The 26,427-nt window shown below is 37.7% G+C and overlaps 1 protein-coding gene across 1 annotated transcript in view; it reads left to right on the top strand.

Annotated features, from left to right (window-relative positions):
* LOC150103429 (NACHT domain- and WD repeat-containing protein 1) overlaps positions 1-26,427 on the top strand; it is a 102,040-nt gene that overhangs the window by 42,826 nt on the left and 32,787 nt on the right. Inside the window, exon 4 of the mRNA XM_090398480.1 lies at positions 7,382-7,580. Coding sequence (XP_090254606.1) covers positions 7,382-7,580 — 199 coding nt within the window. The remainder of the gene's footprint in view (positions 1-7,381; positions 7,581-26,427) is intronic.

Raw genomic sequence — 26,427 nt, 5'->3', positions numbered from 1 at the left:
TGCATTTGTATTTCTCTGGAGAGACTGGAAGAACTGACGTTGGTTCTGTCGAAATTGCATATTTTGTACATATTGGTTTATTCTTGCTTCATATATTTTAATTTTCTGTGCAGTCACTGTAATTCTTTGTTTTAGCTCTTCGGTAACTTCAGCAATTGTTTTGTTGGCCAAATTTATGTGTTAATCAGTTTGTTTTTGATGTTATTATTTTTCAACCGTCCTTCTTTAAAACTCTTTAAGTTGCTTAGATCAGCTCGAAGCCTGTTCACCTTTCGTTCTAACCAGAATTTCCATGGTGCAGATTGGTTCATCCTCGGCTTTTGCTCTTTCGGTTTGTAACCAAGCTTCACTGAAATGATATAGGCTGTGCTGTATAAGAGCTGATTTGTTTCCTTTATACTGTCGGTTGTGATGATTTCAATTACAGCATTTGTGTCTAAGAGGAGCTGTTTTAGTTTAAATTGTTGTAAAGCTTTTAATGGTGGAGTCTTATATGGTCGTTTATGGAGTTCATATGTTGCAATATCCCTGACTTCATTTTACACTGCCCTTCTGTCAAAACATTCTGAGGTATGTCGTCAACTTGATGTTTACTGAGTTGAATTCCAACGTTTGATATAGCTACCTCCTGATGATTTTCTGTTACTGGAGTCATTGGTTTACTACGTAACTCTTGCAGCTCAAGTTCAGTAAATATTTTGTTACGGAAAATTAAATTCTTTTGGTCCATAAGTCTTTGTTCTGTTATTGCAGATTCTGGGAATTTTTGTTTCCAAATTAAATGCATACGCTTTCTAAATTATTATTATTATTATTATTTGGGCCTCCATGGAGTCAAAAGACTCATTGTGGGAGGTCCCTCCTAGGAAACCCAGTCTATCATATAGTACGCCCACAGATTCGAGACCCTTCGACACTTCTGCGCATCCCAACAGGAGGCGAATTCATTCCGATAATAGAGCAATCAGTTCGTATTGTGGGATGAGTTGTTTATTATTACACGTTGGAAAATTAACTTTTCTTTTATGATCATTGTAGTTAACTATGTTGCTTATATAACAGTTGGAAAATTTTACCTATAAAGCACGTGATTTCGCATGTTGGCAACCAATTCGTACATGATTAATTTCTTTCTCCCCTTCAGCATGAATCGACTATTCTTGGCAAGTCGCTAAGCAGAGATCTACACACTGTGAGCGTACTATACTACTCATTGACACCATTCTTGCTCTCTCACTACGCTATCAGGCAATGCATTCCACTTTTCAACCACCCACTCAAAGAAACCACTCCTCACCCTCTTCCTCACAGCTTCCTTTTGTAAATTCCAGGGATGGCCCCCTCGTCATCGCTCCTTCCTGCTGTTTGACCAAGCGAAAGAACTCCCCAATGTCCACCCTGTAACTGCCTCTCAACAATTTAAAAGTCTCGATCATATCACCTCTCCTTCTTCTATCTACCAAACTCTGCAGTCACATTTCCTCACCGATCTTCATAACTGATATTGTACAGTCCTGAAACCATCTTTGTTATCCGTCTTTGTACCTTTCCACAATTAATTTATCCCCTTCAAATCCTGAGGAACAAATTTGAGAACAATAGTCTAAGTGTGGTCTGATCAGGGTCTTATACAACGGAATGATAACTGTTTTATCTCTGCAGGTCTGAGTCCTTCTCATTATTGCAGCAATCCTCTGTGTTACCTTCACCACCTTTGCAATATGCTCCCTGAATTTAGTTTTCTATCAGTCATCACCCCCAGATTTCATGTCTCCCCTACTTCCTCCAGTACTGCTCCTCCATTCGAGTATGCAACCTCCCATCGATGAATTCCAAACTCTAAGACTTTACATTTTGCTGCATTAAACCGACATCCCCATTCATTTGCCCATATGTCTAGTTTATTCAAATCCTCTTGCAAGGCTGCCACATCTGCACTATTACTAATAACCCTTCCCAGCTTCACATCATCTTCAAACAGCTGAATATCTCCCTAACAATTGTAACCCATATAACGCTTCCTCTCATCATGATGACAAGAATCGAATTCCCGCCTTTTCCAGTTGAAGGGCACAATGTACCATTGTTCATCCAACAATAACAACTATGATATAATATATATATATATATATAATAAATAATAATAATAGCTGTCTTGAAACATTTTATTACTAGAAATCTAGAGGAGAATCAGAATCGTGACTTTTCTAAAATCAGACAAATTACCATTAGTCTGAAAAACTATAGACTTATTTCTTTACTCTGTCTGGATTATATAAACTGTATGAAAGGATGATTCTAATTGTTCACAATTAGGCTTAATGTAAAGAAACCAGCACCAACAAATAATTAAACATTGTATTATATTTTATCTCTGACCCAGAGACATCTTCTGGGATACAATATAAAAATTGTAATAACATACAAAATAAGTAGAAGCAGTGGCAGCTGGTGACAATAGAAACAGGTTGTGCCAGTGGCCAAAAACAACTTAATTTTTTTTATATTTATATAGTTGTTCTATTATTTATACTTATTATTTCTGTTACAATAATGTTTAGTCAGACTCTACCGATGCATTAAGCTATTAATTTTTTTAAAATTGGAAAAAAGAGAAACGTTTTTCCAATAAACTATCGATTTTGTTCATAGTTAAAATATATTGTTTATGGATGTAATAAAAATTTAAACTTTAAAATAAATTATAACAAAAAATGACAACAATAATTAAACACACTAAAAACAATACAGCTGAACAACAACGAGAATAAATAAGAAGACAATGAAAGAATCGTGTGCTATTTATGTATAAACGCAGTGATTGGGCCAGACTAAATGGGCCCCAAGATAAGCGTTGCACCTGGTAAACAAACATGATCGCCACTGCATGTACCTCATACATGCCCTGTGTTCTACACATATAAAATAGGGCCAGCCGTGGCTGGCCCCAGAAACCGTACTAAGTCGCATTATTCAATATTGCCACAAAACTCTACAGTAATTTTTTTATTAAACAAATCAACAACGAGAATAAATAATAAGACAATGAAAGAATTGCGTGCTATTTACTTACAAACACAGTGATTGTGCCAGACTAAATGAGCCCCAAAATAAGCATTGTGCCTGGTAAACAAACATGATTGCTAGTGCACGTGGTTCACGATCAAAGAATCGTGTGCTATGTACGTACGTGCAACACAGTACTGGGCCAGACTAAACTGGCCCCAAGATAAGCGTTGCGCCCAGTAAACAAATACGATCGCTAGTGTACGTGCTCATACATGCCCTGTGTTCTATACGTATAAAATAGGGCCAACCGTGGCTGGCCCCAGAGACTGTACTAAGTCTCATTATACAATATTGCCACAAAATACTACAGTATTTTTTTTTTTTTATTAATCAATAAAACGTGTTGGAAATAGATCAAAAAATAATAATTACAAGAAACATATTTTTTGAAACTACAATTATTGGGCTACTTATACAAATATAGGTGGGCCCAGCCCCTATGGCCCCTATAGACGAGCCACCCCGAGTAGAAGACTATAGAAGCCTAAGAGGACATATTCTGAGTGCTGGTATCTAGTTTTGGCTGTTGGGCATATAGTCTAAGAATTAATGTTTCCCAAATCATGGGAAATTTAGCACAACCATATTTATTTAGATTAGGTTGGGTTTTTAAATCTTCTGCTGGTTCCAAAAAAAAAGTCTTTCAAGTTTGTATATGCTGCAGTAAAGCATAGTACATTTTTTTTTCTCTTTATTTTTCCCATTTCTTTGTGTGCAATATTTCCAAGGCATGGTCAGCTAGACCTGACTGACCTTAGTTGTGGTGACAAATGTATATGTTGTGTTCTTCAAGGCAGATCTCCCAGTGTATCAATAATATGATAAGTCATAAGAAGAAGGAACCTTGTATATGTTACCAGCAAAGTGTGAAAAGCAGGCATTGTATAGAATGCCTAGGCATTCTATACAACGCATGACGTTTTTAGGCAAAGTATTAAATGTCTATTTTATTTTAATATTTTACATACTTTCCCTAGGCATTATATAGAATACCTAGGCATTATATAGAATGACAAATACTATTTCGGCAAAGTATGAAAAAAGCTTTTATTGAAAAGATGCTTTTGAAAATGTAAGAAGTAAAAATGTAAGATACCGGATTTTTCTACAAAAAAAGAAAAAGACCAGTGATGAACTACTTGTTGCTACAAGGTAGACTGGAATGACATTTTGAATTGCTTAACTGCCTTTTTCATACAAAAGCACTTCAAATTTCGGCACTTGGTCTTGCAAGTACACCTCATGAACTCTTTGCCACTACCCGTGGACTGAGTGGAAGTGGCTGACCGGAGAGCTATTTCGTGGTCAGGAACAACTCCAACTCTTAGTAAGTCCAAGTCGGTAAAAACCATCGTCTGTCACACTCATAACAACCGCCAGCAGATTGCACGAGTCACCCCATCCCTTGTCGACGTCTGGGATAGGAACTCGCACAGTGGCCCCCAAAGGTGCAGTACAAAATTTTTTGTCTGAATTCATTTTCATTATTTTGGCCTGTATTTCCAGATTCAATTTAGGTCGAATTTTATCTTTGACAGCATTCTCAATATTTAAACAAAGAGTACACAAAATATTAACATCATAACCTTCTATTTTCTCACTTCCATCATCTTTACTCTCATGTCCACAGGTGGCATGAACATTTTGGTGACAATATCTGCACGTATGGGCACCACTGGTTACCTTCAAACAGACACAGCAAGTAGCAGAACCGGAAGCCTCTTCGGTAGCATGTATTCATCACTTTCATTTCTTCCATCATCGACTTTCGACGTTTCTTCCATATGTGACATGAATGTGTCACCAAAACGTTCATGCCACAGGTGGCATGAACGTTTCAATGACAGTTTCTGCACATATGGGCACCACTGGTTACCTTCGAACAGATGCAGAAGGTAGCAGAACTGGAAGCCTCTTCGGTAGACATGTATTCATCACCACTTTCGTTTCTTCCATCGTGGACTACAGTCTCATATGTGTTTTGTGCAATAGATTAGACTCTTTCTCTTGGATATGGTGATCTGTTTCTTCTTGTATTGTTTGAATGTTTTCCGTCATTTTTTCCAGTTGTGAGACCCACTTTAGCTTTGCAGCCAAAGATAGCTTCATATGTGTTCTCTTAATCCCATAATGAAATGCCCTGTTCTTCATGAGTTGCACGAAACGTAGTCCCTCACTCCAGCAGTCAGTTTTTTCATCTTGCATCCACGTACACAGCATATTTTCAATGTCCTGAGTGGCTCTTTTGACACATCCTTGGCTTTGTGAGGGGCAAGGCTTGCCATGGACAATCTCCAAAGTCGGCCAGTACTGCTTTAAGCTTCTCACCACATCATTAGCAAATTCTCTGCCATTGTCGGATTGAAGAATCGATGGTGCTCCAAGCAAATGTCTACGAGGTTATATGCCTTCTTCCGCTGTCTTTGATGTCAGAGCCTTGAGAACCACAAAATTTAGTGAGATGATCTTGGTATACCATTATAAACTTGTATTCCCTGTCAGGATGACTGAAAATCAATGAGATCGACCTGACAATGGGAATTGGACTCGGAAAAAATCATAGGCTTCACTACAACACCCTTTTTAACACCTTTTTGTTTTTTCTGGTATGGCTCACAAAGGTGAATGTACAGTTCAATGTCATGATGAGTAATATTCTTGTACTTTTGTGAGATTTCTTTCAACATTCTGTCACATCCTCCATGGCCAATGGCCAAATGAGCTTTATGAAGTACATTAAATAACTCAGAATCTGTGACATAAAACTGGATTTCACTGACGCCTTTTTTAACAGAATAAATCATCTTACTTTTGTTTCCTACGATCATCACATCATAGCGATTCAGCAGCCAAGTCACGTAGTATCTTTTTAGAAGCCATCTTAGCATTTTTCACATCGTTTACTAACTTTTGGTAGGTAGTTTAGGTTAAAAAAACATAGTTTTCAGCAGCATTGGCTCGAACTTTAGATTGTTCTTCGTAGAATCGTCGTTTCATGTCAACATGCTGCGATTTCTGCCCGGACAATGTAGCTTGCTCAGCCATTTGCATGTGCAAGGCAAGCGTCGAAAGTCAAACAAAGCCAGCAGTGCAAATGGCGGAAATTTTTTTTTAATTATGATGGGCCATATACGAGATGTTGGCTGGTCAACCTATAGTACTTTAGTACCATATATGGGTAGTGGGATGGGAAAGGAGAAACTTGTTGACATTCGATTTAAAAGCCTGTATATTGTATTCCTTGGGAAATACATCAGGGAGAAGACTGTTCCACAGTTCAGTAGTAGCAGGGATGAACGAGGAGGAAAAGAAACTTGTTCTGTGGGTTTCAAGGTGTACTATGAAGGGATGTTGGACGGTGGCTGTACGTGTTCCAATGGGTTTAGTACAGAGTGGGGGAATTATTGATGCTGTTTGAGATGAGCATTTTCCATTAAAATGTTTGTAGAATATACAAATTGCAGAAACTAAACATCTATGTGAAAGTGGGGGGAGTGAGTTGGTAAGAGATGGATCATTTATCAGTCTAATTGCTCTCCTCTGTATTGAGTCAAGCATTTTGAGGGAGCTTTTAGGAGCCCACTCCAAATGTGAGAACAGTATTCAATGTGCTCTGGCTGTCTGTTTGAGGTGAGCGTCGAAAGTCACATGACTCACCTTTCCACATTTATAGTCACTGCCGGGAGTATTTTATACTTTGCCGATTTGCCTTTTGCCATTCTATAGAATGCCTAGGAAATGTATCAAAATCTAAGTGTTTCATACTTTGACGTCCCACTTTCGCCATTGTATAGAATGCCTAGGGATTCTATACAATGCCTAATTTCACACTTTGCTGGTAACATATACACCTAGAAGAGTAGGGAGGGAGTTAATCCTTAGGAGAGTAGTTAAGGATAGCCAGCTTCATAGGAGATTTAAAGGCAGTGCAGAGATTTTAAAGTTCTGCCTAGTTTTGTAGAGGGATCTTGGATATAGCAGAGAATGACCGTATTACTATAATCTGTATGTTGGGATGGGAGGTGATGTGGAACAACTATTTTGTTAATCGAATTTAATTCAGTTAACAAATTTGGTTAATCGAATAGAATGTATTGCTGGTATGTTGTGTTTATACTTAGAGTATGAATGAATGAATGAATGTAAGATTTGATATGATTGATGCACTGCTTATTGAGTAAGACCTCCCATGTTGAATCCATTGACTTCATGGAGATTTGTTAATAATAATATTTGATTCTTAATAACAAGTACCAAGTATAAATTATTTGATTATTGTATCACTCAGTAAAATCATTTTCCTTGTTTCTAGGTTCCTCAACAGTCTTTTGGTCAGTGCCAATGGCAGAATCTGTGTGTGTGGAGATGAAACACAAAAACCCTTTCCTCTTCTTGTATGGGACCTTGCTAGTAGGAAGTTGGTGTATGATCTCAGAATCCCCCATCATGAATTTATCACACGGTTGGCAGCAATCAGTGATGATGGGCATTATGTTGTATCAATCTGTCGAGTAAGTCATTCTGTGACTTCACTTTATGAGAATTGCTGTAGTCTTATGTAAGTAAGTGGCATTTCCCTTTCTGCAGTAGACTTAATATAAACACTCATACACAAAGAAAAAAAAAAGAAAAAAACTTGGGTATATTTGTACATAACAAAACTGGATTTTTTTTTTAATAAATTAACCGCATTCTTCAAATATAGGAAGTTTTTCTGCTAAATTGGAGGTATACTATCTTTGTCATGTTCTTGTTTCTATCTGCAATGAAGTAAAATAAGTCTACAATGCAATAAGTATACAATAAAATTTTCTACATGAAGTACCTTTATGATCGTTTATATAACGAGAGTAGTTGTCTTTGCTGTGAATTGCTGCATGTATTACATATTACAGCATAGGAATAATATACTCTTAGTAGGACAATAAGTATATTTTCCTGCTTCGTGTTAATGTTATAGTGGCTTTCTATCCTTTGTTGAGGTCTTCAGTTGGAAGTTAAATTTCTAGAGATGCTGAAAGCTAATTTGATGTGGACATCTTATTTTTCATATACAAATTGCAAAATGTAAAAATGACCATATTATCATATACTTGGGAACCAACAAAATTGGAGTAAACTTTTCCATGTGAAGTATCTTTCCACACACAAAAAAAAGATTTCATTAATTGCTTATGATTAAGGTAAAATATAGATGAAAACACAAATATAATTGCAGAGTTTCAGAACTGGAAGCAACATAAGCATTTAGTGTTGCATCTTAAATGAGGTAACTGCTACTGGTTAGCGAAAGTGAGCTTGAGTGCTGACTTGAGAGGTGGTCAAGCAGGGTTACTGTCAGGAGGAGATATATTTCAAATTATAAGACAGGTGACTATGGGAAGCTCTGTAGTCAACTGGTATCAGTCTCATGGATTGATGAGCTGCGGGGAAAAATTAGGATGCATCTACGAGGGGTTTCCGAAAAATAAGGTAATACATTTTTTTCCCCTTAATAGTGGTGAAAGGGAATGAGATAAAACATGGTGGACAGATAGACCCATTAATAATGTTCAAAAAGACTGCCATTGCAGTGTGGTGGTATGGCTGCCTCACAGCTAATTCCAGTTGCAAGATGGCTGCTACCATGAAAGTGTGGTCCAAAACAGGTATTTTGGACCATACTTGATATGTGAAGTTATTCATTTTTTGCAAGCAAAAGGGGCTTCACCAAGTGACGTTTACCATGAGCTGGTTGCTGTGTATGGCAAAAAGGTGATGTCAAAGAAGGTGTTTTTGGTGCATTGAATTTAAAATAGGTCATGGTGACATTGAAGATTGACATCAGGCTTGCAGGCTTTCATCGAGCATGAAAACAATGTTGCAATATAGAAGACAACATTTCGTGCATTAAGGGCATCTTTCTTGAAGACCAGCAAGTGAAACTGCATGAAATTGCACAAATGGTGAACTTGAATAAGTCCACTGTTTACGAAATTGTTCACAATGTCTTTGGCTTTTGAAAGGTGTGCTCCCACTGAATGTCCTGGCAATTGTCAGAGGAGTGTACATTGGGATGTGTCTGGAGAATCTGTTGCAATACAGTGACAAAGGCAAGGATTTTCTCACTTGCCTATTCAGGAAACGAAACATGGGTTCATCTCTTTATCCTGGTGAGCAAACAAGACTCCATGATCTGAAAACATCCACAATCTCCTGTGTGCAAAAAAATTCAAAACTGTTCCCATTGTCTGAAAAGTCATGGCCATGGTATTCTGGTATTGCCAAGGCATATTGTTGGTGGACTTCTTGTTGAAGGGAGAGACAATCGATTTAGAGCTTTATTATGCAATGTTGGACAAACTGAAAGCAAACATTTGATGCAAACGACAGGACTCCTGACAAGCAGCGTGATTTTGGTGCATGACAATGCTACTCCACACACACACACACATTGTGCCAACTAAAGTTTTGCACACAGGCACCAGACACTACTGGCGTGCTACTGGGTATAAGGGCGCCAACTAAAGTTTTGCACACAAGCACCGGACACTACTGGCGTACCCTTGCCGTGGATGAAGATATTTGGCAAGTCCTAGATAATATGATTTACACAAATTATGATAAAACCTTCAGAAATAACAAACGAACACAAATCGAGAAATTTAATCATTTGCATAATAATCTTATTGAGTCAAAGCCTTCTATACCGGAAAACAAAGTGATTGTTAACCAATCTAAGCACATACTAACTAAACCTGAGACCGCTATTCTCAAAAAAGGCTTTAATTTCGCCTTAACACCCACTGTAATACCTAAAATAGACTTCATCTGCAATGTAGAGAAGGCGATATCACTACTACCACAACTTACAGCTAATGACCTTAGATTGCAAAGTAGCATAATCCTCTCGTCTCCTTCAAGATCTCCTCACACCACTGTCATCCCTATGGAAAAAAGAATGCTACTCAACTTAAAGAACAACAAAGACATCATCATACTTAAGGTGGACAAAGGGAACAGCACTGTCATCTTAAACACAAAAGATTATGAAGACAAACTCAACAATCTTTTATTGGATACATCTGTCTATAATGTACTGAACACAGATCCTACATTAAAAAACCATAACAATACCAATGAATTATTACGTCAGATGACAAACTGGCCTGCAGATCTAATTAAAAAGTTAAAATCTATGCATCCTCTAACTCCTAGACTATACAGCATTCCAAGAGTACATAAGGATGGCTCCCCACTATGCCCAAGAGTGGATGGAATCAACTCTCCAACGTATTTACATCAAAATATCTAGCTAAAATTCTACAACACATCCATAATTCAGATACTTATATCAAAAACTCTACACATTTTATAGAGAAATTAAAAAACATCTCTATCTCTGAAAACGATATACTTGCCAGCCTTGATGTCACTTCCCTGTTTACCAACATTCCAGTGGTTGAAGTTATCAACATCTTAGACAATTTATCCCCACAAGACGTCTCTTCATTGTTTAGCCACTGTCTATCTTCTAACTATTTCGTATGGAAGAAAACAATTTACAAACAATTAACCGGATTGGCAATGGGCAGCCCCCTCTCACCCTCTTGTGCTGACTTATTTATGAAAGATCTTGAAAGTAAAATCTTATCTCAAATTAATCCAAAACCTAAGGCATGGTTCAGATTTGTTGATGACATCTTTATCATTTGGAACCACAAAAAGGAAGAGCTATTAGATTACCTAAACAAAATCAATACGTTCCACCATACTATCAAATTCACACTAGATCTTGAAAAGAACAAACAATTACCATTCCTAGACATCATAATCAAGAAAAAATAAAATAATAGTGTCAACTTATCAGTTTATAGAAAACCAACAAATACTGGACGTTATCTAAACTTTAGCTCATCACACCACATCTCCCAAAAACTCAGCATTATTCGCATGCTAAAGAAAAGAGCTATACAATTCACCACAGACCATAATGATCTACAATAAGAATTAAATAAAATATCAAACGATCTACTCCTAAATGACTACCTTAGAAGACTTGTTAACAAGATTCTCTTCTCTGATATACCACAAAGACAATGTGATGACACCCAATATATAACTACTATAATTATTCCATACGTTGGTACCGCTCCAAAAAAATAGCTCGCCTCCTAAAACCACACAATATTAGAGTGACCTTCAAGCCAGTTGAAACTATCCAGAAATTTCTAAAATCAGCAAAAGATTCCAATCCTTTCTACAAACATGCAGGAGTTTATAACATCCCTTGTTCCTGTGGTCTAAGTTACATTGGTCAGACGTCTGGAAGTTTCGAAGTGAGACAAAAGGAACACATCGGCTATGTTAGAAACAAACAACAGACAAGATATTTCTGGCCTTTCTTCCCACTTCTCTACACCCAACCACATTATTGAATGGAATAAAAGTCTTATGCCATATATAGAAGAAAACTACCATTCCAGAATTTTCAAAGAAGCTGCTACAGTTGCCTGTTCCACAAATAACCTCAACAGGAACCAAGGTTTAATCCTACCAGACATATGGAAGACTTTAATTAGAACAATAAACACACAAGAAATGAACTTCAGTGCAAACTACAAAATGCATTTCAACAAGTAACTCATCATTACTTTGAATCTGCACTCTGATTTTTAATTTTATTTTAATTTAATTTTAATTTTATGATTAGTCAGACGGCCACAACTGTTTAGTATGAACTATTACTAATAATTTCTTTTTACTTTGTGTTTTAACTTTAAGTTACCTCTTTCCCCAGAAGATGTAAGTCAAATGACTTATGAAACTTGTCGGGTCTTTTATCAATTCATTGTGTTTTATATAGCTTATTATATAAAAAAATACAATCCAATTACTGGAATACACCATGTGAAGTAAATCATATATCCGCAACACGAGTATTGTTTCATGCACACTATTTTGTTATTGAAATAGAATTGCCGGTTAAAGTTTAGCTTGTAATTTTCATTTTCTTTGCTTTCCTGATTGTACTCTGATGAAGCTGACAGCATAAGCTGGCGAAACTAGTTAGTAATTAAAATAGTTATTCACCTACACTTGACCAATATCTAAACAATAGTTTATTCTCATTAATCTTTCTGGTCAAGAATCAACAATTTTGAAAGTGTTACTTTACTTGTTGGAAACCCCCTCACAACACATGCAGTGTACAACTATATATCAGTTGTTAGTTGAATAAATAGAGTATGAATAAAATGGAATCAGGCAAGCATTTGGGTAAAGAGGATATTATGAGTGCGGTACAAGACAGCTGTTAGTGATTAATGATCTGATGTATGAATAAATGCAGGCTAGAAAGGTGATAAGCAAATGTTCACTGTGAGAAGAGATTAGCCAATTTGGCTGATCATAGGGAGGATAACATTCGTATAGTATTCTCACAGTTCATAGAACTGGGGCTGGCAGATTGCCAAGAATAGTCAATTCATGCTGAAAGGGAAAAAGAAATAAAGGATGTACGAATTGGTCACCAACATGCAAAATCACGTGCTTTATACGTAAAATTTTCCAACTGCTATTCAAGCAAAATAGTTACCACTTTAAAAACTACAATGTTCATAAAAGAAAAGTTGATTTTTTGACGTGTAATAATAAGCAACTCATCCCACAAGATGGATTAATTACCCTATTGTCAGAATGGATTCTCTTGCTTCTAGAAGTGTTGAAAAGTCTTGCATCTGGCATCTGTGGGCATACAGTAAATGGTTATGTTATTTATGATGACCGTGGCAAAAAGTTTAGTAGAATTATTTAATAAGCACTTTGTTAGTGTGTATCATACTGGTGTAAATGACTATGCGACACCTAGAAGAGATGCAAATCATAGAGCAGGTTGATAGGAATATGATACTCTGAGGATCAACATAGCTTTGTGAAGGGTTGGTCATGGATTTAATTTTTAATTTATTAACTTTTATAATATAATGACAGCTGAGTTGGATAAAAGAAATGGCTACACGATGATTCTGATGGATTTTGCAAAGCCATTTGACTGAATACCACATGGAATTATGTTACACAAATTGGAACAAATGGAGATGGATATGACACTAGTTATGTTGATAAGAGGGTGGCTGCTAGACAGATATCAAAAAGTGGTATATGGAGAAGCAGAATCCAGGTGAAAGCTGGCAACTAGTGGTGTGCTACAAGGTTCGGTGCTATGACCACTGCTGTTTAATTTGTGCGTAAATGGTAGAGTGATATAACCTGAATGAAAATATCCAGTTGTTTGTTGATAATGCAAAATTAGGTAGAGTAATAGTGAATCAAGTCAATGTTGACAGTTACGAGATGATTTAAATAGGCTGTCAATATGGGCTAAAAGATAATTGGGTATTAGTTGAATGTGGAAAAATGTAAAGATTTGCATTTTGGGATAAATAGATTACAAGCTGTGTACCACATTGATGGATCTGTACTCTGGGAAATAGATGAAGCTAGGGATTTAGGAGTGGTGGTAGGCAGCGAGTTGAAGTTTAGAGGATATATTGCTAAGGTAGCTCATAAGATTACTTGGCTATTGAAGAATACATTAACAAGAAGAGATAAAGAAGTTGTTATTCCTCTTTATAAAGCCTTGATACCTCCACATCTTTATTACTGTACTCAGGTCAGTCTCCTGGGTTTCTTGGAGATGAGGAAGTGGCAGAGAGGATTCAGAGGCGAGTGACCAAGATGGTGAGTGGTCTGTGGAATGCTTCCTATGAGGATAGATTGAGAGCTTGTGGATTGCAAAAGTTGCTTCATAGGCAAAAAAGAGGGGATATGATCAGTGGTGTGTTGGGACCTATTATCACCTATTCTTTATGAAAGGATAGGTGATAAATGGTGGTATATACTTTTTCTTGTAAATATTTTGAAATTGTATAATAAACACTTACATATATTATTATTATCAAAAATAAATGCATAAAGCTGGCGAAATGTATGTTGGTGGGATGTTGTTATAGACCTGTTATGTGGATGGTGGTGATAGTGAAATGTATAGTCAAATAAGCCAAGCAAATAAGAAAAGGGTGATCATTATGGGTGATTTTAATTATGGCAATATAGACTGGAATGAAGAGATAGCAACTGGAAGTAAAGAAAATGAGTTTCTTGAGTTTTTGAGGGATAACTATGTCAGACAGTATGTAACACAGGGCACATGAGGATTAAGGGTCTTGGATTTGGTCATCTCATCGGAGGATGTGATTATAAATAAGGTGTCAAATCATCCACCAATTGGTGAAAGTGACCATGAGGTGATTACCTGGGTGGTTGCCAGCAATGGAAGGACCCCTTGAAAAAAGGTATATGTGGAACTACAAAGGGGTGATTATGAAGAGCTCAGGAGACAGCGTGCAGGTGTAGCATGGAATGAGGAGTTAGCTGGAAAAGAGATCAATGCAGCTTAGGGAATTTTCAAAAACTATTTAGTAGATGCAATGCCTAAATGTATACCACGGGTGAGAAGGTTAAATAAGGTAGGTGTGAGATGGATGAATAAAGAGATTAAGCATCCGATACAGAGAAAAAGGGCATTGTGGAGGCAGCATAAGAGAAGTGGAAGTAACCAATTTCATGAGGTCTCCAAAGATCAGGCAAGGAGGGTGACTTGGTTGGTGAGAGTAGCTAAAGAGAGGTATGAACAGCAGTTAGCTAATGAAGCGAAAAAGAATCCTAGGGAGTTCTTTCGATATGTAGCCAGCAAAAGAAAGAATGATTATGGAATGACGACATTGATTGGAGGAAATGGTATAAAGACAGCTGTTGCAGAATGTGTGGTGGAGATACTTAATGAGCAGTTCATAAAGATCTTTCAATCTTGTGAATGTGACTTCATGGAGAGATTAAGAGCAGTTGATGATGGGGAGGAGAGACTGACTGTAAGTGAGCAAGAGGTGTTTGGGGAATTGAGTAAACTAGATATAAATAAGGCTGTGGGACTTGATAATATATCACCGCGTATTCTGAAGGAATGTGCTAGAGAGTTGACACCTGCCTTGACATATTTTTTTAATACGAGTCTTGCACTTGGTCATGTTCCTAAAGAGTGGAAGGAGGGCAAGATAGTGCCACTTCATAAAGGAGGTGATCGAACTCAAGCATCAAACTATAGGCCTATCTGTGTGTCAGGTGTTGTGGTTAAGTTGTTGGAGAAGCTTGTGAGAACTAGGATCCAGAGTTGGGTTGACAACAATCGTATAATCTTTGATGGACAGCATGGATTTGCTAAAGGGAGGTCATGTTTTAGTAATCTACTTACTTATTACAATAAAGTGACTGCTTCCTTGGACAGAGGAGAAGGATACACAGCAATATACTTGGATTTCGCAAAAGCTTTTGATAGAGTACCTCATGATAAGTTGACAGTCAAACTAGAGCAGATGGGGTTGGATATTAGATTAGTGCATTGGATTGGAGACTGGCTATCTGATAGGTATCAACAAGTTGTGTATGGGGGTGTGATATCCAGGAAAAGGAAAGTAACTAGTGGAGTGCCTCAGGGGTCTGTTTTAGGGCCATTACTATTTAACTTGTATATTAATGATATTGGCGAAGATTTGGATACAGATATTCAGTTGTTTGTAGATGATGCAAAGTTGGGACGAACCATAAAGAGTAGTGAAGATGTTGTGGCCTTGCAAGAAGACTTGAATAAATTGAGTGATTGGGCAAGCAAATGGGGATGTGAGTTCAATGTTGCAAAAGTAAGGTTTTAAAATTTGGAAAACAAAGATGGGATGCAGAATTTATGCTTTGTGTGAATATATTGTTGGAAGTAGAGGAAATAAGAGATCTGGGGGTGATAGTGGATAAGGATCTAAAATTTAGGGGACACATCGCCAAAATTGTGAAGACAACAGAAAGACTTCTGGGAATGATGCGGAGGACACTGACGTGTAGAAGTAGGGAGATTCTTGTTCCATTGTATAAGGCTTTGATTAGGCCACACATGGACTATTTTGCCCAGATTTGGTCACTGGGTTTTCAGAAGGATGAAGAGATGTTGGAAAGGGTCCAAAGGCGACTGACTAAGGTAGTTTCTGGCCTCTGGAATGTTGAGTATGAGGAAAGATTGAGAAGATGTAATTTGCAGAGTCTAGTGGAGAGAAGGAAGAGGGGAGATATGATAGAGACCTACAAGTTGGTAAAGGGTTGTTATTAGATCAGTGGTGGAGAAGTTCTACAGAGAATAGTGGGAGATCAGGGGAGAACCAGAGGTCATCTCTAGAAACTGTATAAAGAGAGTGTGAGTAGGGGAGAATGAGGCAGGTTTTTTTCGTGCAGAGTTGTGAATGATTGGAATGCCTTGCCTGAGAGTGTGGTGTCTGCAAGGAGTTTGAGTGTGTACACGGTATGATGAGATGTGTGTGTGATAAAAGGACCTCCCAGATGAGTCTTTGAATCCATGAGGTCTTGTTTAATAATAATGATAATAATAATAAATGCAAAACACAAACTCATTTTAAGAAACGTGAATTTGGAAACGATTTTATTTACTAAACAATGTCTGTATTCATTAAAACACAAACACGTTATCAAAACTCCCGAACTGGGTATTTGAATTAACAATAATGCCTTATTTTTCGGCGAATTTCCAAGAACTTGCAACATTACGTTCTGGAAATACAACATTGTTGTACTATTGATAAATACAAAAATTCATTGCAACGGCTACAGTCTGTGGTCATTTGATCAAATACGAGTGGTAATATTAGTGTTACATTTTTTTTTTGTTCAAGATTTCATTTGATAATAGTTAAGTTGTAGGTAATATAGGAAAATTTTCTTTAATATATGTTTTTATTTCTGTTTTTCTTTTGTTTTTAATAATTAAAATAATTTTAATCAGGGTTAGAGTTTTGCGGTCGAAAAGTCGGATAGCTGTTAGTTGAAAAAATGAAATAGAATGAAACTTCTTAAACATTAAAAGGACAAAATTTGAAGAAGCAGAAACAAAGACAACTGAAGATACAATAGAACTTTGTGAAGAATCAAAATATTCATAAAGCGAGCCAGTTGTTAAACATAAAGCGAGCCGGTTGTTAAAAATTTACCAACACACCACTGGATATGATATTAAGTTACTTAAAGGGTTTTATAGGATTAATACAGGGGGGGGGGCACTCAAGATTTACTCTTGAGGGGGGGCAAGTTAAGTATACGATTTGAGAATACACACTACGCATTGCATACAACCTATCATTGAGCATCTGCAGTGATCGCCGATACATGATACCCATAATCACCTTTGGCCCGGCTCGGGCAAACGAAGTAGCGCTCGGTCCGATGGAGCAATATTTCATTCGCCTCGCATTCAACAATGGCCATGATTCCGGAAAGCTATAGGGTATTCCCACTTTATGTGACCACTCATTCATAAGTAGTATAGAAATAGAAGACACGACACAATATAAATAAAAAAAAAACAATTTTAATTAGGAACAGGTTTTTGGAAAATTTTCTAGTGTTTTTTCCTTTTTCTTTTTTTTGGGGGGGGGGGGTCAGGGCCACTTGGCCCCCCTCCCTTGGTGCACCACTGATGATGTGGGTGGATGTTTTAATGTTAAAACCAAGATCTTTTGTGTTGATGGTCTGGAAGATGTAGTCCAAGCATATTAAAACAAATAAGGTGCTAGTACATCACCTTGATGGACTCCTGTTGTCACTGGAAATGATTCAGATGTTTCTGTTTTAAAGATTACTGTAGCATTGTAATCTTTATAAGGTGCTGAGATTGCTTGTATGAGTTTTGAGGGTAGACCATAGAAGCTGAGTATTTTAAACATTGCTTCCTATTAATGGAGTCAAAGGCTTTTTTTGAAGTCTATAAAGGTTAAAATGAGTGGTAAGTTTTTATCACATGAACCTGTCTGGAAGATGTAGTCCAAGCATATTAAAACAAATAAGGTGCTAGTACATCTGAATCATTTAATCTGAATCATCTGAATCATTTCCAGTGACAACTCCTGTTGTCACTGGAAATGATTCAGATGTTTCTGTTTTAAAGATTACTGTAGCATTGTAATCTTTATAAGGTGCTGAGATTGCTTGTATGAGTTTTGAGGGTAGACCATAGAAGCTGAGTATTAAACACTGCTTCCTGTTAATGGAGTCAAAGGCTTTTTTTGAAGTCTATAAAGGTTAAAATGAGTGGTAAGTTTTTATCACATGAACCTTCTATGATTCTTCTGATGCAATGTATCTGTTCTATTGTACATCATTTTTTTAGAAATCCAGCTTGGTTTTTTCTTAAAAGTGGTGTTAAGTAAGATTCTATTCTATTGGGTATCATCCTATTGTAGATTTTAACTGCGGTTGATAGTAAAGTAATACCTCTGTAGATATCCATTCTATTAAGACTGCCCTTTTTGAATATAGAGACAATAAGGCCTTGTTTCCATTGTTGAGGTATTATTCCAGGGTTTAAAGCTTGATTCATTATGGCAAGGAGATTGGAACACACATTATACTCAGCATTTTTGAAAGTTTCTGCTGTAATTCCATCAATCCCTGCAGGAATTTTGATCCTGCAGGATCAAACCAAAGCAAGATTTTCCTGCTTTGGTTTGATCTATTGCTATTTTTAGTTCCTTTTCAGTGAAGTCTTCACAATTTATTGGTAGAGTGGTGGTTAGATGCAGGTCTGCTAGCTGACTTGAATGTTGAGGATTATCAACATTCAGTAATTCTTGAAAGTAGTTTCTCCATTCTTTCATCAAGTTCGAATTTACTGAGAGCTGTCTACCGTTTTTATGATGTGTGATAATATTCAACTTCTTTTTTGTTTTATGGGGACAGATATGATTTATCATTTGAAGAGTGTTTTTAGTATCCCCAGTTTTATTATAATTTTCAAGTTCCTCGCAGTATTTATTTATTTAATTTTCTTTGTCTCTGGTCATTAGTTCATTGACCTTGCTATTTAAAATGTCTAGTTTATCTTTATTTATTTCATTATTATTATTATTATTATTCAGGTCGCCATGGAGTCAAAAGACTCATCGTTGGAGGTCCTTCCTAAGAAACACAGTCTATCAAGACTCATTGTGGGAGGTCCCTCCTAGGAAACACGTCTATCATATCACTCATTGACCATTCTCGCTCTCGCCACTCTATCAGGCAATGCATTCCATGGTTCAACCACCTCTCCATGCAAAGAAACCACTCCTCACCCTCTTGCTCACAGTTTCCTTTCATAACTTCCAGGGATGGCCTCTTGTCATCACTCCTTCCTGCTGTTCAACCAAGCAAAAGAACTCCCCAGTGTCAACCCTGTAACCACCTCTCAACAGTTTAAAAGTCTCAATCATATCGCTCTCCTTCTTCTATCCGCCAAACTCTGCAGTCCACATACCCACAGCCGATCCTCATAACTATCATTGTACAGTCCTGAAACCATCTTTGTTATCCGCCTTTGTACCCTTTCCACAGTTAATTTATCCCCTTCAAATCCTGGGGACCAAATCTGAGAACAATAGTCCAAGTGTGGTCTGATCAGGGTCTTATACAACGGAATGATAACCATTTTATCTCTACAGGTCAGCATGCTTCTCATTATTGCAGCAATCCTCTGTGTTACCTTCACCACCTTTGCAATATGTTCCCTAAATTTTAGGTTTCTATCAATCATCAACCCCAGATCTCTCTTGTCTTCCCCTACTTCCTCCAGTATAACTCCTCCCATAGAGTATGCAGTGTCCCATCAATGTTTCCCAAACTTCAAGACCTTACATTTTGCTGCATTAAACCGACATCCCCATTCATTTGTCCATCTGTCTAGCTTATTCAAATCCTCTTGCAGGGCTACCGCATCTGCACTATTACTAATAACCCTTTCTAGCTTCGCACCATCCACAAACAACTGAATAACCCCCTGCAATCCACTGACAATGTCATTGATATAAAGGTTAAATAATATAGGGTTTGCACACTTCCAGTCTGCTACCACCTTGGGAAGGCCATTTGTAACCCTCTGCCTCCTTGAAACTGCCCCACCATACACAACTCTCTGATACCTATTGGACAGCCAATCCTGAATCCAGTTGACCAACCTGACATCCAGACCCATGTGCTGCAACTTAAAGATCAGCTTATCATGTGGCACCATGTCAAATGCCTTCACTAAGTCCAAGAAAATGGCATTTTCTTGGATTTTCTATCCACCAAAAACTACTGCTCTTGTAACTTTATTATAAAAGGCTAGCATATTATTAAACATGAGCACCCCTTCACAAATCCATTTTGACTCTCATAGATAACATTACCCTCACTGCCCAATGCTGTATACGGTCCTTCACTACTTTCTCCAAGATCTTACTAAGTACTGATGACACACAAACTGGCCTATAATTAGACACTTCAAGTCTGCTACCGCCCTTATGCAATGGCACTATCTTACCTTCCTTCCATTCCATGGGCACCTTTTCTGCAGCCAGACTTTCATTGAAAAGCTAAGTCAAAGGATCTGTCAGTTCTTTAGCACATTCTCTTAAAACTCGTGGTGAAATACCATTTAGTCCCACAGCTTTACTGACATCCAAAGTACTCAGTATTTGGAACACGTTTTCCTCCTGCACCTCTAAACCTAGAACCTGCCCTATTCCTCTAGTATTAAAATTTACTCCTTCAGGATGAAATACTTCAATAAAGTGTTCATTGAACAATTCCACTATGTCCTCTGCATCAGTCACTCTATTCCCATTTTTATCCAACAATATTATTCTTCCACAGTCATTTCTCTTCCTACTGGCCACATCGCTAAAATATTCCCTAGGATTTTCTTTGGATCTTAGGGCCAATCTCTTCTCATATTCCAGTTTTGCCTTCCTTACCATACTAGTCACTCTCCTGGCCTGTGTTTTATATTCTTCATGCATCTTATCTTCACCTGTCTCCTTATATCTCTTCCATAGCCTCTTTTCCACATGCAATTCCTATTTAATATTGTTTGTCATCCACTATACTCCAAATTGTGTTCTCTTCTTCACTTGTGGAATACAGCTTACTATTGCTGCTAACAAATATTCCTTCACAATTTCCCAAGCACTAATGATATCCCAGCCTTCCAATTCCTCCCTCCATGAAACTTCCCCAAGTTGACATCTTAGACTAATATAATCACCTGCCTTATAATTTAACATACGTTCCGTCTCTTTGATACTCATGCATGTCTATTCATCTTACAAGCAAAACCATATGGTCACTCTCTCCAACTGGTGGGAGAGATGTCATCTCAGTTATTATCAACTTTTCTGGTGCTACGACCAAATCCAAAACTCTTGAACCTCTTGTTCCCACTATTACATGTTGCCTAAGATATTTGTCTCTCAAGAATTCTAGAAGTTCCATTCCCTTATTGCTACATGCATCTTCCTCTCCCCAGTTTATACTGCTGTAGTTAAAATCTCCCATAACAATCATTCTTCTTGCACTTGCCAAACTCAACTGTCTAAACATTTCCTGGTCCCCACCCTCTGTGCTCTTTGGTCTGTAGCAACACCCCACTAAATATCCTGCCTTGCCCACCTCTACCTCACACATATGCTTTCAAAATCATTTGTGTCACTGCCTTCCAAAGCCTCCACTCTTAAAGGACACAAGTCATCACTTATCATAAGCAGTACTCCATTACCATGCTTTCCCCTCCTATCCTGCTGTACCCTACTACTTCTGTTCCTGTTATTATATCCTCTTCTGTCAACCACGTCTCAGTGATCCCAATAATCTTTGGCCAGGCTGATGCTATCAGTGCCACGAATCCCTCTCCTTTATTCTGAATACTCCTGGCATTAGTATAAAGCATAAAAATGGCATTGTTTCTATACTCATCATTATTCCCTCTAGACTCCATTGGGCTCAGCGTTACCTGGTGTTGTCCCCCTTCTCGCAAGTACCCATTCCCACAAGAGGCCACCCCTGCTACCATCCACCCTGGAACACACCGACTTATTCAGAACTGTAATCTCTCTAGATGCCTACGTCCTTCCTCATTCAAATGCAAGTAGTCTCTCGCTACAATTCCTCTCTGTCCTCAAACGCCCTCCAAGCATCCACATATTCCAATCCTCTCTTCTGGCACATTCTAGCTATTATGTTATTCAATATTACTGCTCTTCTGCTCAACTCATCACAATCATACCTAGGCAACACACACTATCTTTCCTCTCTGCGTCTTCTTTCATACAACCTCAAGCAAGAATCTCATATCTCTCGCTGCCCAATTTACATTACCTCTCAAGTCATTTGTTCCTACCATCACAATCATTTCATCCATCCTTTCACCCCTCTTAATTGCCATTGCCACACTTTCTATCGTTCCTCCAGGCAAACACTCCTCACTCATCCTATCTTGAACACCACGAATCATTGAGTCCCCATACATTACACCTCTAACCACCCTGTTCTTCGATTGCTCACATGCATCCCTCACTCTCTCCTCTAACACTTTCTCTCTGTGCTCCGCTACTTACCTACCTTCCTCACATCACTCTATCCCTGGTTCCTGTGCTCCCTTGCATTCCTCTCATTTCCTCTCTCCTACTGTTTCCTATTCTCTCCTCTTCTAACATTTTCATAACTCTCTCTCTCATTCCCACTCTTCTATTCTTTATTTCTTTTATCTATATATTTTTCAGTTTCAGGAGTAATCCATTTTTCCTGAGTCTTTTTTGTTGCTGTTTCCAAGAATTTTGTTGGAGTTATGTTTAGTGCTTCAATGATACCCTTATACTTTTCATTAACTGGATCTTTAAGATTGTTTTCCATATTGTCTTCTAATGTGCTGTGGAAAGATGCTGCAATTTGTGGGTTATTTAGTTTGTCCCAGTTGTATTGTTTCTTTTTTGGCTTGTTATTTTTAGAGGCTTTTAGTGAAAGTTTAATGTGGGCACTGATTATTTTGTGGTCAACCATGTTATATGCTCGACAGTTCTTGATTGATCTGATCCACTTTCCATTGATTAATATGTGGTCTATTTGGGAATGAGAACCATTTGGATGTTCCCAGGTCCATAGTCTTCCTTTTGGATGGGGAAATTTGGTTTGGGTTATGGCTATTGTAGAAGTTCATAAGAGAACCATTGTTATTTGTGGTTTCATGATAAGTTTATTTACCCACGTTTTTAGTAGTATCGGTAATGTCTTTACCAATTTGGGCATCAAAATCACCACCAATGAGTGTGACATTGTGAACTGGGATGTTCGTGACAGTTTCAGAAAGATCTTCATAATAGGTGTCTTTGTCTCCTAGTGGAGCACATTCTGTAGGAGCATATGTGGATATGTTACTATAGAAAAAGAAAATAACAGCCTGCGTTTTCTAGATACTCTATTTGCACGTCCAACGGCACCCTTTCTTTCTCAGTTTACAGAAAACCCATCCACATTACTTGTGTGGGTAGGTTTTACAGAACAGGGCCTCCACTCTCTGTTCTACCAGGCTTCCCTTACAGCTAAACCCTCCTTTATTTGCCAGACATTTTTGTCCAATGTTTATAATACAAAAAATAAATAAAATTAATTGTTCCTTCCATCCCTCTCAACATGTAGATTATAGTAATGCAATCATTGTTCCTTATATCTGGAGCACCTCAGAAAAAATAGCCAGAACTCTAAAAAAGTGCAATTTCTGCACTGCATTCAAATGTATCTGAAGTTGGCTGCCCTCATCTGCTCTCTCTACCTCTTCCTGCTATCCTCTACATCCTCATCTCTGTTCCAGGTGTTTACAAAATTCCTTGTTCTTGCATCTTATCACAGTATGGTCAAACTGGGAGATCTGCTAACATCTGCATAGAAGAACATAAGAAATACATCTGCTGTGATAAGTATGGTCAGTCAGATCTAGTTGACCATGGATACCTTGAAATACCTTATGCACAGAATCAAATGTGAAAAAAAACTCTTTAGTTGTCTACTAATGATGCAAAGCTTGGGAGAACTCCCTTCAGGAAGATTTAAATAGCTTTTGTGTTATGTGCATCCAGTCATTTTTGACTCTTGGTGATCTTGTGAACAAAGGCTCTCCATCCCACTCAGCCTCTTGTCCTCTCTTTCAGCAATTGTAAGTTCAAGTTGGTAAGTTCTTTTATGCATCTAACTCTTTTGCAGTCTTCCTCTTCTTTCATTCCTTCAATCTTTCCCAACATAACTGCCTTTTCCAATATTTCATCTGCTCACATAATATGTCCAAAGTACATCAACATCTGTTTAGCGATCATCCTCAAAGAGCATTCTGTCTTTATTAGTCATTCTTGCAGCCTGTGGGATTCTTCCTCCATGTCCGTAATTCAAATGAATCAATTTGCTTTCTGTCTTTCTCTTTAATAATCCAGCTTTCACATCCATACATCACTACTGGAAATACCACTGCTTTGGCAATTCTAATTTTCATGGCCTTACTCACACCTCTTTATCTTTCATAAATTTTACCAGGTTTAACATAGCTTTTTTCCCCATAAATATCCTTCTTTTAATTTCATCTTCACATTTACCATCATTTTTGATTCTGAACCCTAGCAAATCATAACTTTCAATGATTTCTGTTTATCTCCCTCTATTATAAATTCATTTAATTGCTAGAAGCCATCACTTTTGTTTTGCTGATGTTTAAATTAAGCCTAGCTTTGTTACTTTCCTCTTAACCAATAGAATCAACCACTCCAGATCATCCTTAGTTTCCACTGTGAGGGTTGTATTATGTGCATATCTTAAATTATTTTTCTGCCACCAATCTTAATTCCAGTCACATTTTGTCTAAGTTAGCTATTCTCATAATATATTCAATCTCATATTCTTTATAACCTCTTTTACCTTGTGGTGTTGAGGGTTCATTAATCATCAGACTTCAAACCTTTCACAGGATAAGGTGGTCAGCCCTACTTCCCGGTGTATCCTATGTCCTGTAGTGTTGAGTTCTCAAGGCCAGTTTGCCTGCTTTGCAGGATGAAAACCCCCCCAGGATAAACTGGAGAAAAACCTTACTGCCCAAGACCGGCTAACTTGGCTACGGCTGAGGAAGATCCTTCAGCTCCTCACATCACCGACGGGAATCGAACCTAGGACACTCCTTTCCCAGGCATATGGTTGCGAAGCACACAGCCACTAGGCTAACTGCATGGACAATATATTCAATATAAATATTAAAAAGATAGGGCAATAGCATACAACCCTGCTAACATCCCTTTTTCCACTCAAACACTGTCTGTTTCTCCAAAGACTTTTTGTGGAGACCTCTTGGTTGTCATACAGCTTTCTTATCAAGAGAATTAGATGCTCAGGTATTCCTACTGATCTCATTACAATCCCATTACAATGGAGTGCCTCAATAGCACTATTGATTGGAAAACATCTGAATTCAATTGTCGTCATGACAAGGGGAAATCCTTATATGGGCTTTTCAGTTGAAGGTGAGTTAGATGATCTCATATGGAGGTGGCAGCGTTTTTCATCTTGCGTACAGACAAATTGACCTTCAGAACACAGCAATTTACAGACAAAAAATACTGTTGCTGGTGATGATGGGCAGTAGATGACATTGATGGTAGTAGGAGAATTAAGTAGTAATATAGAGGGTGAGATGTATTTGGCAAAGTGGAGTAGAGTGCCCTCGTGTGATGAGTCTTGGACTCCCTGGAGGTGTCACATAATAATAATAATAATACAGTCTGTTGTTTTCCACACAATCAAAAGTTTTCTTATAATCAATAAAACAGATGAATACTTCCTTCTGAAATTCTCTTGTTCTTTCTATAATCTTTCTTACCTTGATTACCATGATGGACCCGTGTTTCACTCAGGATTTCTCCATGAGTGTAGGTCACAAAGATGCCTCCAACGATCTCAATCTTGAGCCTCTCTCTTCCATGTTATACCCATAGATTTCACTAGTGGATCTTCCCATCTTGTAGGTGGTCTTCCTGGTTTTCTCTTTATTCTTGGTTGCCAGTTGAGTATTCTATATGTCCATCTGTTATCCCTGAGTCTGGCTATGTGACCTGCCCATCTCATCTTGCTTTCATATACTGCAGTTACCACATCTTTTATGCCTGATCTCTTTCTTAGTTCCGTGTTTCTAACATGTTCCATTCTGGTGATGTTACAAATCCTGCATTCTATTGCACACCGAGTTATTCTGAGAGTCTCTTCTTCCTTTCTTGTCATGTTCCATGTTTCTGATCCATATGTGAGTGATGGTAGAATATCACTATTAAATAGTTTTGCCTTCGGAGAGATGTCAAGATTTGGATCAGTAAGTGTTTCTTTTAGTCTGTTGAATGATAGCAATGCAGCTTTCTTTCTTTTTGCTAGTTCTTCAGATAAATTGTT

Source organism: Typopeltis vanoorti, chromosome 9, assembly GCF_054136105.1.
Source record: "Typopeltis vanoorti isolate ZY-2024b chromosome 9, IOZ_Tvanoo_1.0, whole genome shotgun sequence".
Classification (NCBI taxonomy): domain Eukaryota; kingdom Metazoa; phylum Arthropoda; class Arachnida; order Uropygi; family Thelyphonidae; genus Typopeltis; species Typopeltis vanoorti.
The sequence above is the reverse complement of the archived record's forward strand: the minus strand, read 5'-3'. Positions and strand labels throughout refer to the sequence as shown.